Below are 13800 nucleotides of genomic sequence, written 5' to 3' on the forward strand. Positions count from 1 at the left end.
TGACAATAAACACTGGGAGATGCAAAGAGAGATGACATATCACAAAGTTCCTTGGTTGGATTCGAACCAAGTTGCAAGATTTTATTGCATGGATACACGGTATAGACATAGACTGCTAAGCCCCCGGGGACACCCCACATACTATAGTTGCAGTAACCAAATACCAAAGTATGTTCATGTTCAATGTGTTGTGTATATTTTTGACACGTTAAGTGTTGTCGGTAGTATCAGAGGTGAACAGGTGTGTTTGGCGGGATGAATGAAGAGATGACAGAGATTAATGACTGTGGTTTATGGCAGACCATTATATAGAAGGCCACTGCTGCCCACTGTGGGTGGGTGGTTGTGTGGACCTTGACATGGCCAGCAGCTAAAAATAGCCAAAGAGAATAAACAGGCTGCTGCTATGGTGTGTTTCCTCCCTCTTATTGACAACACACACAAGGGCGCTCAGACGCAGGCACACACACACACACACACACACACACACACACACACACACACACTTTTGTACATACAGCACTGTAGCATGGCGTACTTACAATGTGTTCAAGCTCACGGTTGGTGGTCTCACAGTGAGCCAGTCAGGGACCTTCCCCAACTTTGATTTTCATAGAATAATAAAGGACACCTTTAAAAATTGCATTATGCCAAGTCCTCAAAATATCATGCGCTGAAAGCTGGCAGGAGAGAAATAGAGTGGGAGAGAAAGAATGCCTGCATTTTTTAACCTTGCCCACCCATGAGATTTTTTTTTTCTTTTTTCCTTACAAGTATTCACATCTATTGAAGCTTTCTATTAATAGAAAAGTGTCCCACATTGATTGAATTATTGTAATTTGACTGAATGTGACTTTTGCTCTCTGCCTCCTGCAGAAGCTCACAATAAATTAGAGCCATCCACATTTATGTTTCTGTGTGTGTGCGTGTGTGCATACGTGTGTGTGTGTGTGTCTTACATCGAACACAGGCCCATTTTACATTCAAGGCAACATGACTTGTAAGCTTAATTCTGCTCAGCCTTTGCTAAAGAAAAGTCATGCGTAGGGCTTTTTCCATGCATAATATCTAATAATTTACAACCCCAATAATTTATCTATAAGCAAATACATTTAGGTATCCTGATGCTTAATGGGAACATGTTATTACTCTCTTAATAGCAAACCTTCTAGTGTGTCTCTCTAATGAGTACATTATGAACAGATGATGATGTGTCTCTCTTATGTGCTGACAGCATCAGAAGCAGGAGCTGTGGGGTGAAAGTGTGTCCACAGTGTTCTTTGGATGATGGAGTGGACACATTTTATGACAAATTGCAGGGAAAATACAGCAGGCTGTGATGGCTCAGGGATGAGGCAGCAGGTGTATTCAGTCAACTCTTTTTGGTCTGGGATTGATGAGAGTGTACTCACAAAGAGAGAAACTAGAGGTGGCTGTTATAAAGGTGAGCTCCTAACCTTTGAGTTCAGGACTTTCTTCTTCATAACTTTCTTTCCTCTGCCGTCTTGCACAGAATGAATAAAACTTCCGCGTAGCATTTCATCTCCACTCACATATCACTATTGTCAAGGTCCATAGTATATTCTGATAAAAACAGACACCAATGGTTAATTGACCAAACAGTTGATACAATCGCTGTCATAAAGAGCAACAATGGTAGCGTTCAAGTCTATCTGGCTCCATGGTCCAAAGTGTTTCTTCAGCATGATGCTACAATTTGGGTTGCTATGGCAACAGCCCACACAAGCACACATGCCCACATAGTACACAGGAATTTAAAAGAAAAAAAAAACCTGCACAACCTAATTTTTCCAAACACCATCCAGGAAAAAAAAAAACACAACGTTTTGTAGTCTTTGTAACCTGCAGTGCATCAACAGATTTCTATATGGAAAGTTAGTAATTACAGATATCAAGCTGCTAACAAATTATTCCGCCCATGTGGTGGGATGGGGGCTGGCTTCCACTCCCCGGAGTATATGCATGCAGATAGTGTTAGTATAGAGCTGGAAGCCTCTATTTCACAAGGTATTACATTATTCCACACAACACATTCAGTTCTGCTGGTTATTTTCTATCAACATCACTGCTACCTCACACATCATGAATCATAGCTGATTGGCTGCCAGTTTGGTAATAATTAATGTAAGGGGACACAGACAACCACCCTTAATAATTTCTCTGTTCCATAAGTAATTAACAACAGTGTCATCTGCAGTTTTGTTGTCATCAGGAGAATAATTTACTTCATTCAATCAGGGGTCAAGGAAATGCTTCACTACTCTGGACATGAATACTGTCAAATTTCATGATGTCAAGAAATAAAAGCTTCTATCTGCAAACCATGTCTGTATCTAAGTGGAAAACATTGTTGGGGAAAAAAAACTATGTTAACTGAATTGTTAAATATTAAACGTATATATTCTCCCCTATAACCATCTTGCCATATTCACATCAAATTTGCATGGCAAAGTGATGAAGGCAGCCCATGTGCTAGACAGCCAGAGTGCTGAAGTCACATTCAAATAATTAATCCATATGTGATTGCCATAAAAGTACTGTGGGACTGTACAGAATCTGTGTATCTGCATAGCTACAGATTCATATGTGACATCTGCACAGTGCCAAAGCCTTTGACCTTCAAACAACAGTACACGTACAGTTAAGATACACTATACGTGCACACAAAGGCCCCGTTTAGTCAATGCAGCATTATTGATCACTTGTCACTGGAAGGAAGGAACATGGCAAGGAAATCAATTACACATATGCAGGGTATAATCAAATTTCTGAAAACCGCTTGGCTAAGGGGAAATGTTCAACGGACACATAAGCTCTACAGGGAAATATCATTGCTGTATTGAACACTATTCATATGAACTGAGGCATAGAGGGAGTGAGAGAGAGAGGAGAGAGGGAGAGAGCAGTCCAGCAGTGTAGGTAATGATCTGAGGGATAATAAGGGATACATAATTTAATATCTCTATTTATTCATTTAAGACCAGGGAGTGGAGATCATTATATATTGATAGCTAATAGATAAGATGGGTTTTGATTACTTGGAGGCTTAAGGTGTGTTTGGTTTATCACTGACTTACTGCTTACTGCTCTCTCAAGTGGTCAAGAGAAAGGGTCAGGCCATCTCCTTGTCTTCTGCGGATCAGTTTACCGACTGTGGGTCAAACGGAGCATCTCAAATGGTCGGTTAGTTGTTACCTTTGAGGTTTTAGCTGTTTCACTTGTAATGGGTGACAGCCCTGCTTGTATGGGTGAGAGTGAGTAGAGGGGTGGGGGTGGGGGTAGTAATCTGCTGTGCTTACAGTCTTAAAATTAGTTAAATTAAATACCATGTACAATCTTTTTTGTGCATTTACAGACAGATGCATTATAAAGCTTGGTCATTTCACTTAAAGTCAGCAAAGTGTGCACCTCAAAATCAACCTTTATGGGGACTGATATGATTTCTAAGATATGAAATAACAGTTATGACCTGTGTGTTTGTGTTTTTGTTTGTGTTTTTACTGTTATAATATCTTATAATAACTAAACAATAAGGAAAAAAAATCTCAAAACAACACTCTTTACGTCCATACTTAATGTTCCTGCAGCCTGAGTTGAGAAATCTCGGTGTACGGAACAGAACGAGCTGCTTTCATTTTGTTGTGTGTGTGTGTGTGTGTGTATGTGTGTGTATGTGTGAGTGGAAATGCGCCCCTCCGCTCCTCCTCGTGTAGTATACAGCGGGACACTCCGCAGTTCGCTTATCCCGTTCCTTCCCGTTGCCTTTTACGCGCACGACGTCTGCAGATACAGTGATCCAGTTAGAGCCCGTCATCTCTGCACGCACCAAGCTTTTGGATGAAGGCAGGACTCTTTCTCAGTGTTCCCGATGGCGAAGCAGCGTCGGTTCAGTCCTGGTGATCATTTTTAGAGGAAAAAATTCACGGCTTTTTTCTTTTTCTTTTTCTTCTCGACTCATTTTTAACAAAATGTGGGACGCGCGTTCTCTGCGCGGCGTCCGCGGAGTGCTCTCGGTCGTGGCCGCTTGACTAAAGGGGGGATCCCGGCTCCCTTTTCATCCTCTACTCCCTTAGGAAAAAGAGGAGTTTGCATGCAAAAGGTGGTTTATCTCGGCAAGGTGAGGCTGACTATTATTCCCTGCTATTAAAAAAAAAAAACTGGATACCACTTTGAACACAGTCGAAAACAGAATTTGTGAGTTGTCACTATAGATTGTTTAGACAAATTTACATTGAAGGTGTCGGGTTATGAAGGTATCAAAACCTCCTCCGATCACAAAATACGTAACGTAACAGGTTTGCAGCAATGTTTTAGAATTTATAGGACTGCAGAACAAGTCGTTACCTACGGATTATTAATGTGATGCTGCTTTACATCCCTCCCTACACACAGCTATTCATATTCTTGCATTTGGATAAGAAAATGCTGCTTTGTGGCTCAATTTTTTTTAAAGAATAATCAGACAGAGCCAAATGTAAATAAAAACTGTTGCATTCAGGAACAATATAGTTTAGCCCTATTCATAATTAGAAATGGTTGCTTGCTTCAATTAATGATTAAAGACAAGAATGAACAACTTTTTAGAATATTTTTGAGGACTTATTAAGTGTAAAGGCAATTTCAATCAGTGTGTTAAATAAACATTTATGTACAGAGAATGCAGTGATTTGCAAAAAATGTGACTATAATCATCAGATGTGGCAGGGGAAAATATATTTAAAAATTAAGTTAAATAAGACAAGTAATTGCTGACATGCAGGGCTCTTCCATTCAAGCAGTAACAACATGAATGAATTTCAAGGCTCCTCTCAGTTCATTTGTTTTCTCAACCTACCACTGAGTCCCATTTTGACGATGGGCTGCATAGAAAGTAGTGCCTCAGCAGGAGTTCATTGCCTCACTACAGCCATAACCACGCTGGAGTGGAGTGCAAAGCAAAGCAGCCATGTTGACTGTTAAAACAAAATCATTGATTCAGCCCAACACCTTCTTAGAAATGTGATGAAAGGGATCGATAACACTGTAGCAGCTGCTACTATTTTTGACAGACAATATGAAGTAACAGGTGACTGTGTGCTTGCCCTGAAAAGAGATGATTTATTTTTCAATCTTTTAAACATGTAGTTGTGTAAAAATGTAATATGTATCTGCTTGGTACTGTTATTGATTTAACTAATGTGTCATCAGTCATTCTAACAAACTGTTTCTTCTCTTTCCTCAGCCATGGAGGGACTTGCCTAAAGAGGATCCAACATAACTCAGATTTTTAGACTTTTTTTTTCTATTTTCTTCTTTTCTTTCTTAACATCTTCCCAGTCAAGTCTCCCTCCCTCTGGCCTTTTCCATCACCATGGCTGAGAAGCTTGGACCAGCAGGGCTCAAGCCCACCAACATCCGAACCCCTAACTCCCTTCCCCCAGAACCTATCGACATCATCCGCACCAAAGCCCGCTCCCGCCGAGTTCGCCTTAACGTTGGGGGTCTGAACCATGAGGTCTTGTGGCGGACTCTGGACCGGCTACCTAGGACCCGACTCGGCAAGCTCCGAGACTGCAACACCCATGAGTCCCTGATGGAAGTGTGCGACGACTACAGCCTGAATGAAAACGAATACTTCTTTGACCGGCACCCGGGGGCCTTCACCTCCATTCTGAACTTTTACCGAACCGGCAAGTTACACATGATGGAGGAGATGTGCGCCCTTTCTTTTGGCCAGGAGTTAGACTACTGGGGGATCGATGAGATCTACCTGGAGTCCTGCTGCCAGGCCCGTTATCACCAGAAAAAGGAGCAGATGAATGAGGAGCTGCGGAGGGAGGCAGAGACAATGAGGGAAAGGGAGGGAGAGGGAGAGTTTGATAACACCTGCTGCCCAGACAAGAGGAAGAAGCTGTGGGATCTCCTGGAGAAGCCCAGCTCCTCAGTTGCTGCCAAGGTAGGGAACTGAAACTGGAAGTGTGATCGCACCGCCCCCATCTCACATTTCCTGTTCACTGTCAAAGCCGAGCACCCTGCCCGGATCATAACACATTACAGGCACACTTATTAAAGGCCTACTCCCACCTGTAAAAATAATCATGAGTTCATCAATTTGAATCTTAAACACGCGTGTATTGTACTCTTATTAGGTGTTTTCTTGTGCCATCTGCCTGTTTTCCATCTTTGTAAGCGACAACAGTATTCAGGGGTGGATTGGTTACAGAGAGAGCTGCAGTGTTTGTGGAATTATTTGTTTGGATGTAATAGAAAAAAAAAGAAAATATGCAGATTGTAGGTTGACGTGTGGTGTATATATCTCAAGACAAATAACGCTCATATCAGGGTAAAGTGAAACTCACAGTTATGGCACTGATAAATTAGTCATGGAATCACTGCAGGAGCCAGATTTAGACTCCATTTGCTTTGACAAAATAATTGGTACGTGTGTCAGCATCTAGTGTTGCTTTCCTAGTCGGATGAAGTATGTTAGTGTAGACCAGATCCGTCAATGACTTGTGACAGGGCACATCTCTGGGAGGGAACTGTGCAAGTCTCTTCTCTCGTCTAGTGCTATTATGTGTCAGTCTTACTCACTGATTGCGTGCACCGGATCTGGATCCAACTGTGAGTTGGCGAAGTGACAGGATGATGTCAAAAGTTTGTTGCAGGTGTATCGATGAAGCCGTTTACTATATTTAATTTGAGCTCATTTATCCGAGAACTGAGGTAGTCATAAGTGCTTCTCTCTTCTTCCCACGTACCACATGCTTAGAAAAACTGCTGCATCAGTCACATACAGTTCACATTCGCTCCCTGAATCAACATGATAAATCTTACAGAAATTAGATAATTGTGTCGCAATGTCAAGGCTGTCCCTGGTGAAATGATGACATCTCTTTCAACTCCCCCTCCTCCTCCATCTCATTGCATCCCCGCTCTGACTCAGTCCTCAATTAGGTAGGTCAACCTTGATGAAATCCAATCACTGGTAATTTACGTTAGGTCTCCAGTATCCTGATCTCATCATTGGGCGGTGCAGGCCAGGGCTGGCCAGGATTATATTCCATGTCAGAGGATCATAAACACAAGGTCCTGTGTGTGACCAACATCATAACCTGATGTGCTGTACGTGCTGTGTGCCCTGATGGAAAGGATGTTTTCAGCCCATTGTGCCTTGTGCTTTTAAAATGTCAAAAAATATGGTAATGACACTGAATATATAAGGTTCAGGATCTACTATATGACTTCTAAAAAGGAGTACTGATTCTGTTTACCCCTACTTCATTTATTATATCAGGATGGCTTGTTTTCCCTGAATCAACTAGTGATTTATAATTGACAAGGATCCCGCCTCAGCTTAATAATTGTATTCAGTCTCGGCAAGGAAGCTGTATATCACATGAATCAATTATAAGGAGGCTGCCAATATCTAATTTAAGGCAAACTCAGGTGACAGTGGCGGGGTAATTTGATCCGCTGTGTGATTTTTAAAGTGATTTACCTCTTCAGTGCAGTCCCCCTGTTCTCCAGACATATCTCAGTATTGCTGACCTGTTCACTTTCATGTGGGGGGAAGCCTGTGAGACCTTAAAGGGAAATCCCACCCTAATTCAAATTGCATTGACATTCTGCTGAGTGCTTTTCGAGGAGATCTTGAACGTGACTTTAATGGTTCAGCCCTGTGATCGTGCTAAGGTTATTCACAGCTGAAAGTACCTTTGGAAATAGGCTGCCAGGGCTGCTCGACTGTCAGATGACTGCTCCCCGAGGTCAGGGAAGCCTTTTATAGGGCACGAGCCATGCAGTGAGAACCCTTGAAAGCCCTTGACCAAGAAAATGCCATTATTAGGCTGGTACACAGCCATGTGCTATACAAAGCAACCTGAGCCCTTACACACATTCTCTCCTTCCTCTTTTTTTCTCTCATCCTTTTTCTTCCTCCCTTACTCAACCTTAATCAGATATTAGAGCCCAGTCCGCTGATGCATGGCACCTATGGCTCTCTCTGCCCTTAAGTAAAGGTTAAGCATGAGAGGACTGACCTTTTCTAGGATTACATTCATCAGCGGTAACAGTAGCACATGCTTTGGGAGAATGGGCAAACTCTCACACAATGGGAAGAGATAGAGACCAAGTAGACATTGTGCCAGGAAAACTGTCCTCCACAACTAGTGAAGGAGGCAAGGTAGTGAAAGAGATAGTGGTAGAGGAAAGCCCTGAGAGAGAGTGATGTAACATGTGCAGTCATGTAAGTTACGCCTCTGGGTGCTGAGCTGGATGTTTGCAAACCTTTCCCAATGAATAATGAATGAAATGGTCAAAACAAAGAGGACACTGCTAATGCAGTGGCTTCTCTGTGTTACTGCGTGATTTTTGGTTGAGTGCCTTGTCATGTGAGGGGGAGTTATTTTATGTCCAGTTCTATCTAGCGCTTGGCTTGGCTTGGTACAGGGGAGGGTCCAGGGGGAAAAGTGAGAAGTTCACATCGCATTAAGCCCCACCACAAGCTCTTGTACACCTGCAATATCCTCAGTTTGGGAAATGTAACTGAACATAAATGTTTAAAAATGAAACTGCAGACATTACTCACCAAAAAAAGATTAAAGTCGCATCAACAGCAACAGCTGGGAGCCTCTTTCTTAAGGGGTTGAGTGGTTCAGCTAGTAGTATCTCCACAGTTCATAGCCACTGGTGAAAGACTGTCATGTGCTACTAAATTATGTAAGATTAGAGTGGCAATCATATTTTGAAAAAATAAATCAGATGTATGTTTCCATTGTTTCCTTACCGTAGGCTATAATTTCTATTAATCCAGTAGAATGCGTCATCTTTGATATTGAGCCAGAAGGATTTGTGCTGTCCTGACCCTCTTTTGTTTACAATGAGTCACGGGTGTAGTTGTACAGCAAATACACTTAGCACAAGCTCATGCAAGGAAGCCCTATCCAAATTGTTGAACTGCTTTAAGGAGTTTGTTACAGCATACAGAATCACTGTGAAATTTGCTTTTATATTTCCCTGTGTAAATTTATTACCATTGCCAATAATCATTCCTGAAATGACAGATCTCGGTGTGTAAAACTTGCAGATGTAGTTTCTAACCTGCCTATATTTTTCCACTGGAGGTATATTTTGTCAGCGTGGTGGGAAATGTGATTAGATGCCTCAGACGAATTTTTTTCTGTGTTCAGAAAAACAGAGCGGTACACAGAAAATTGTGTAATAAATATCCACGCTTCACCAAGTGTTTGCTACCCCACTAGTGATTTAGTGAGAGCTTCAGCATTAACATATGACTCAGGCTGTGTTCCTGGGTTCATAGATGAATGCTATTAGTTTACATGGATGCTTACAGTACTCAGTCTATAGTTTGTGATTTACAAGAGCAGCATCTTTTTATTTTGATTTGCGTCCATGCAAAGCTTCAGGATAGGCTTTTCTGAATATTAACAATATAAAATATTAAAGCTGTAATACACTGATCGCTCTAAGAGAAGAAACATTTCACTGTTTAGGTTTTCTTCACTTTAGAGTCCATTCAATCTGGACAGCCCTGGAAAATAATGGCTGAGGATTCAGAGCATTTTAAAGAGATCAATGTTCCCACTTGCCAGACATTTCAAGTTGGGTTTTTTTTTATCTCCCCCCCTCCCTAAATCAGCCATGTTCAGCTCTGTCTTTGCTCCTAATGTAGATGTGCACCATTACTCTTTCCTTTATCTAATAAGCCAGTCTAGCTAGTGGGAATGCTAAGCAAGGCCTGCATGGGCATAGTCTAGTGCTGTTTGGTCCTCCCACGCTTAGACACAGCCAAAGTCAGTCCACCACAGACACTGTTGTTGATGAAGATGACACAATGTGAGGAAACTGTGGCATAATAAGGTACTGTAACAGACACCTCAAATGCCAATCTTTGTGAATGTCAGTGCTGTCATCTGTCTAGAAGCAGTGCACCAGCGAATGCACAATACACAGTGTTCATTTTTGTTTGTTGACTCATCAAGTTCTTCATAGAATCCCGGTTATGTGACACAGCAGAAGTGACAACATTAATGCACAGCTTAAAGTGAGACAGGTGAAAATTCAATTAGGACGCTGCTGTACTGTAACCTCACAGCACTTGGAGCTGTTGTTTCAGATCACTGCAGACAGCCTCTTACTCTCCATCCATCTGCTTCCTTCCAGGCTTTTACATCACTAAAGAAAGTGTTTGGCCTTGTGTGTATATCGATGTAGTTTCTGATAGTGGGTGAGTCAAAGATGAAGGGTGGTGGGGGTCGGGGAAAGTGAGGGAGAGGCCTCTAGTCAGCATTAAGTCCAATGTTCTCCATTCGCCCCTGGGTCAAATTCAAGCAGCAGGTCCGCTTCCTTGTGTTTCATTATTATCCTTTTATCTCTGCATGAATTGCGGTGGGTCTTCAGAAGGTTAAATCAATAGGCATTGACATTTTATGGATCAAATGTTCTCAGCTTGTTGGGTAAATGGATTTTAGTTACTTTTTTTCCCTTATTTTGTGAAAAGCCTGCCCGCTGGATGTTGACCTTGACTGTAGTAGCCCTTTGAAAGCAGATTTTGGTTTCCAGTCATAATTCAGAAGCATATTTTATTGTTTCCCAAGTCAGTTATTTATTTCAAGGTGATGCTGCTGTGCAAGTTGATAATAAACTCTGATCTGTATGAGTTATTATTATACTACATTATCTTATTTGGCCTTTAACAAGTTATCAGGATGCATTACAAGAGTGCAAGAGTGGAGATTGTCATTTAGGTAGAGTACACCTTCTCCCTTCCTGCAGTCTCCCGGTTACATAAGCCTTCCACTAGGCCTCTAATCAGTACAGCCTAGCATTTAGGCACCAGCACCTAAATCCTCTTTACCCCGCAATCATAATCAGATAAGAGAGAACCTCCTAGATTACAGGTGGCATGAGTTCTTATAGTCTCTGCATGGGCAGAGGCAGCAGCATGTATCATCTGGATGTTCCAGGTCACACTTTAACCCAGCCCCCTTGTCTTCATAAGTCACCTGCAACATTAAGATTACCTTACGTTGAAATTGATGTTATAATGTTCAGTTCAGAAGTATTAGAAGATATTAGGGGTAAAAGAAAAATGAAATCTTCACAGGCTCTTTAGATGGCTACTGCTAACTAACAAGCTTCTCCTGTGCTCATTTCTGTTCTTCAAATTGTACTCTTGTGTCAGTTTCATCTACAAAGAATAGCTCCAATTTGCTGTTAAGATGCACCCTCTATTGTTTTCATGAAAAGTGTCTCATTTGTTGTATATACAGTGAATACTCGCCATTTACTCACTCTAAACATGAATTTCCTCATATGGACAACAAACTGCACTAGTGTTGTAAGCAGTGGATAGAGCACTTTCCACTCTCCACAGTTTTGTTAGTGTTGTTTGAATTTATAGTTATGTTACCAAGCAGCAAATATCAACTTTCATAACAATAGCATTCTGTGTGTTCATTAGAACTGGGGCATTTGCTGATAGGGCAATGTTACCTGACTGTAAGATAGTAAAATCACTTTAAAAGCTATGAAATGATGCCTTTTAGCTGAAGATGTAGGATCAGATCTGTTTACATTCAGTGAATTTACACCCAAGCTGTGGGTGCATTTGATTTCTGCTGATAGTGTTGATGGACCACTCTGTGTATAAAAATAGAAATGTGCTGTATGTGACAAATGATACTCAAGGGGAGCATTAAATCAACCGTTAATCACACAAAAGCATTTTTAAATTTAAATGCTCTAAAAACTGTGCTGGTGTCAGATTATCTCCCACTCTTAAGAGGCCGACTAGATCTCATTTGGGTTATTACAGCAGAGGTATTCTAAGGTCATATTTAAAATGAAGAGGAGATTAGGACACTGCAGCCCTTTATTGATCTAAATAAAGCTTTGTATCTGTAGAGTTTCACCTGCATGGTTGAAAGGGAACATTTGAAGTGGAGAGGAAATTGTTGAGAGAAAGCTATTGATGCTGCTGACCCCGAAAATTCATCCACCTCAGTGTTGAAATCACGCTGTTGTACTTTTTTTTTTTTATCATTTCAGTACTCGCTGATCAGTGTGTGAGGTAATTGCAAAACGCACATCCATCCTCTTCTCTCTTTTTGCTTTGCTTTGCACAAATAACCCACTGCTGCTTTCTTCAATTTTCATGATTACCAGTGGGAACATTCATGCGGAGGAATTACACTCTTGATGCAGCTCAGTGGCAATGGTGTCCCAAAAGAGCCTGCTGGTCTGTCTTAGGGCTTATTGCGCTTGACCATGCACATATGATGACATAATTAAGGGAAACTCATGAGGCATGACAAATGCACACTATGCTATCCGCACAGTTTGAGGACTAGAGAAGGGAGAGAACAACAGGCAGAATTGGGTTTAGTGGAACTTCAGTAGAACAAGCAAAACTCTCTTTAGCGCAAGTCTAGTATAAACAACATGGCCAATACAAGCCAAGGCTAATGAGTGGCCAGATGGTATGAGAAGCCTGATGGCTGAAGTCTCATTAGTAATTCTACTGTTATATATTTTCTAACTGAACAATACTCATATGACATAGGGGCTGCAATGATTATTTTCATTATCAATTGAGCTGTGAATTATCATCACCTATAAAAGGTCAGAAAGGTCAGCTGCTCCTAATCTCCCAGACCCCAAGGCAAGTCTTTGAATCGCTTGTTTTGTCCGACCAACAGCACAAAACTCAAAGATGTTCAGTTTACAATGATTTGAATCAGAGAAAAACTGCACATCTGCACATTTTAGAAGCTGGAACTAGCAAATGTTTGGCTTTTTGTCTTTATGAATGACTGAAATGATTGATTTCTGTTACTCAACCAATCAGTAAATAAAAAACAATGCCACATGCCTACCACATACAGCACATGTGTGAAAGCATTTGTTGCTCTATCATCAGCATTATTATCTTTCCTTGGCCTACCAATTCTTGTTACACACTTTTTATAAGTTGCACACATAATGCCTGTTCAGTCTGCAAAAAGTCCAAGAAATGTAAAATTACAAAAAGCCTCAGGTCTGAGCACCATCAAAGCGAGACATAAATCCCACTGAAGGCTGGGAGTGGCTGCGGACCAGCAGCGAGCAGCAGCGCTGGCTGGCACTGCCAGCTTGAGTGACACTCTGGGTAAGAGGCTAATGTGTCCCTTCCTCCTCCCGCCTTAATCTCTTCCCTGTCCTCCTGCTCATTGCCTCCACCAGCGTTGCCTCTTTTGAGCTTTTGCTCACCCTGTCTTCAGTTGTTTTCCTAGTCCCAGAGGGTATCAGAAATCGGGGGCGGTGGAGAGAGGACAGGGGCTAAAGGAGAGTGATCTTTATAAACGCTATGAATACTGGGTATCTATTACGTCCTTCAGTGATCCCCCCTTTCACACAGACACACACACACACACACAGCTCACAGCTCACAGCCAGTCTTCCACATCACTACACATGCATACAATAAAACACATATTATGCCCTTGGTAAGCATAGCACACAAGCAGGCGGTCCCATACACACACACACACACACACACACACACACTTACATCTCTTTATCTGAAAATATTCTTATACTGCTGAGCCAGCTTTCCTTGGGTGCCACAACACAGTCAGTGCCACATCGTTGTCTCCATCACTCTCTCCATGCCATCTCTTTTTCAATATCCTACACCTCGTCTCCTTTCCCTGTTCACCACCCCAGCTCCTTTCATAGCCTCCCTTTACATTACTTTTTTTCTCACCATCGCCAACAACGCTCCATTTCCTCTTATAA

At 41.7% G+C, this 13800-nt stretch overlaps 1 protein-coding gene across 1 annotated transcript in view; it reads left to right on the forward strand.

Moving 5' to 3' along the window:
* Nucleotides 1–3764: 3764 nt before the first annotated feature.
* Nucleotides 3765–13800, forward strand: part of kcnb2b (potassium voltage-gated channel subfamily B member 2b) — a 79646-nt gene continuing 69610 nt past the window's right edge. The window contains exons 1-2 of the mRNA XM_044338842.1: nt 3765–4138; nt 5243–5956. Of these exons, the coding sequence (XP_044194777.1) occupies nt 5372–5956 (585 nt within the window). The 5' untranslated portion in view covers nt 3765–4138; nt 5243–5371. The remainder of the gene's footprint in view (nt 4139–5242; nt 5957–13800) is intronic.

The sequence above is a fragment of the Thunnus albacares genome, chromosome 21 (assembly GCF_914725855.1).
Source record: "Thunnus albacares chromosome 21, fThuAlb1.1, whole genome shotgun sequence".
NCBI lineage: Eukaryota > Metazoa > Chordata > Actinopteri > Scombriformes > Scombridae > Thunnus > Thunnus albacares.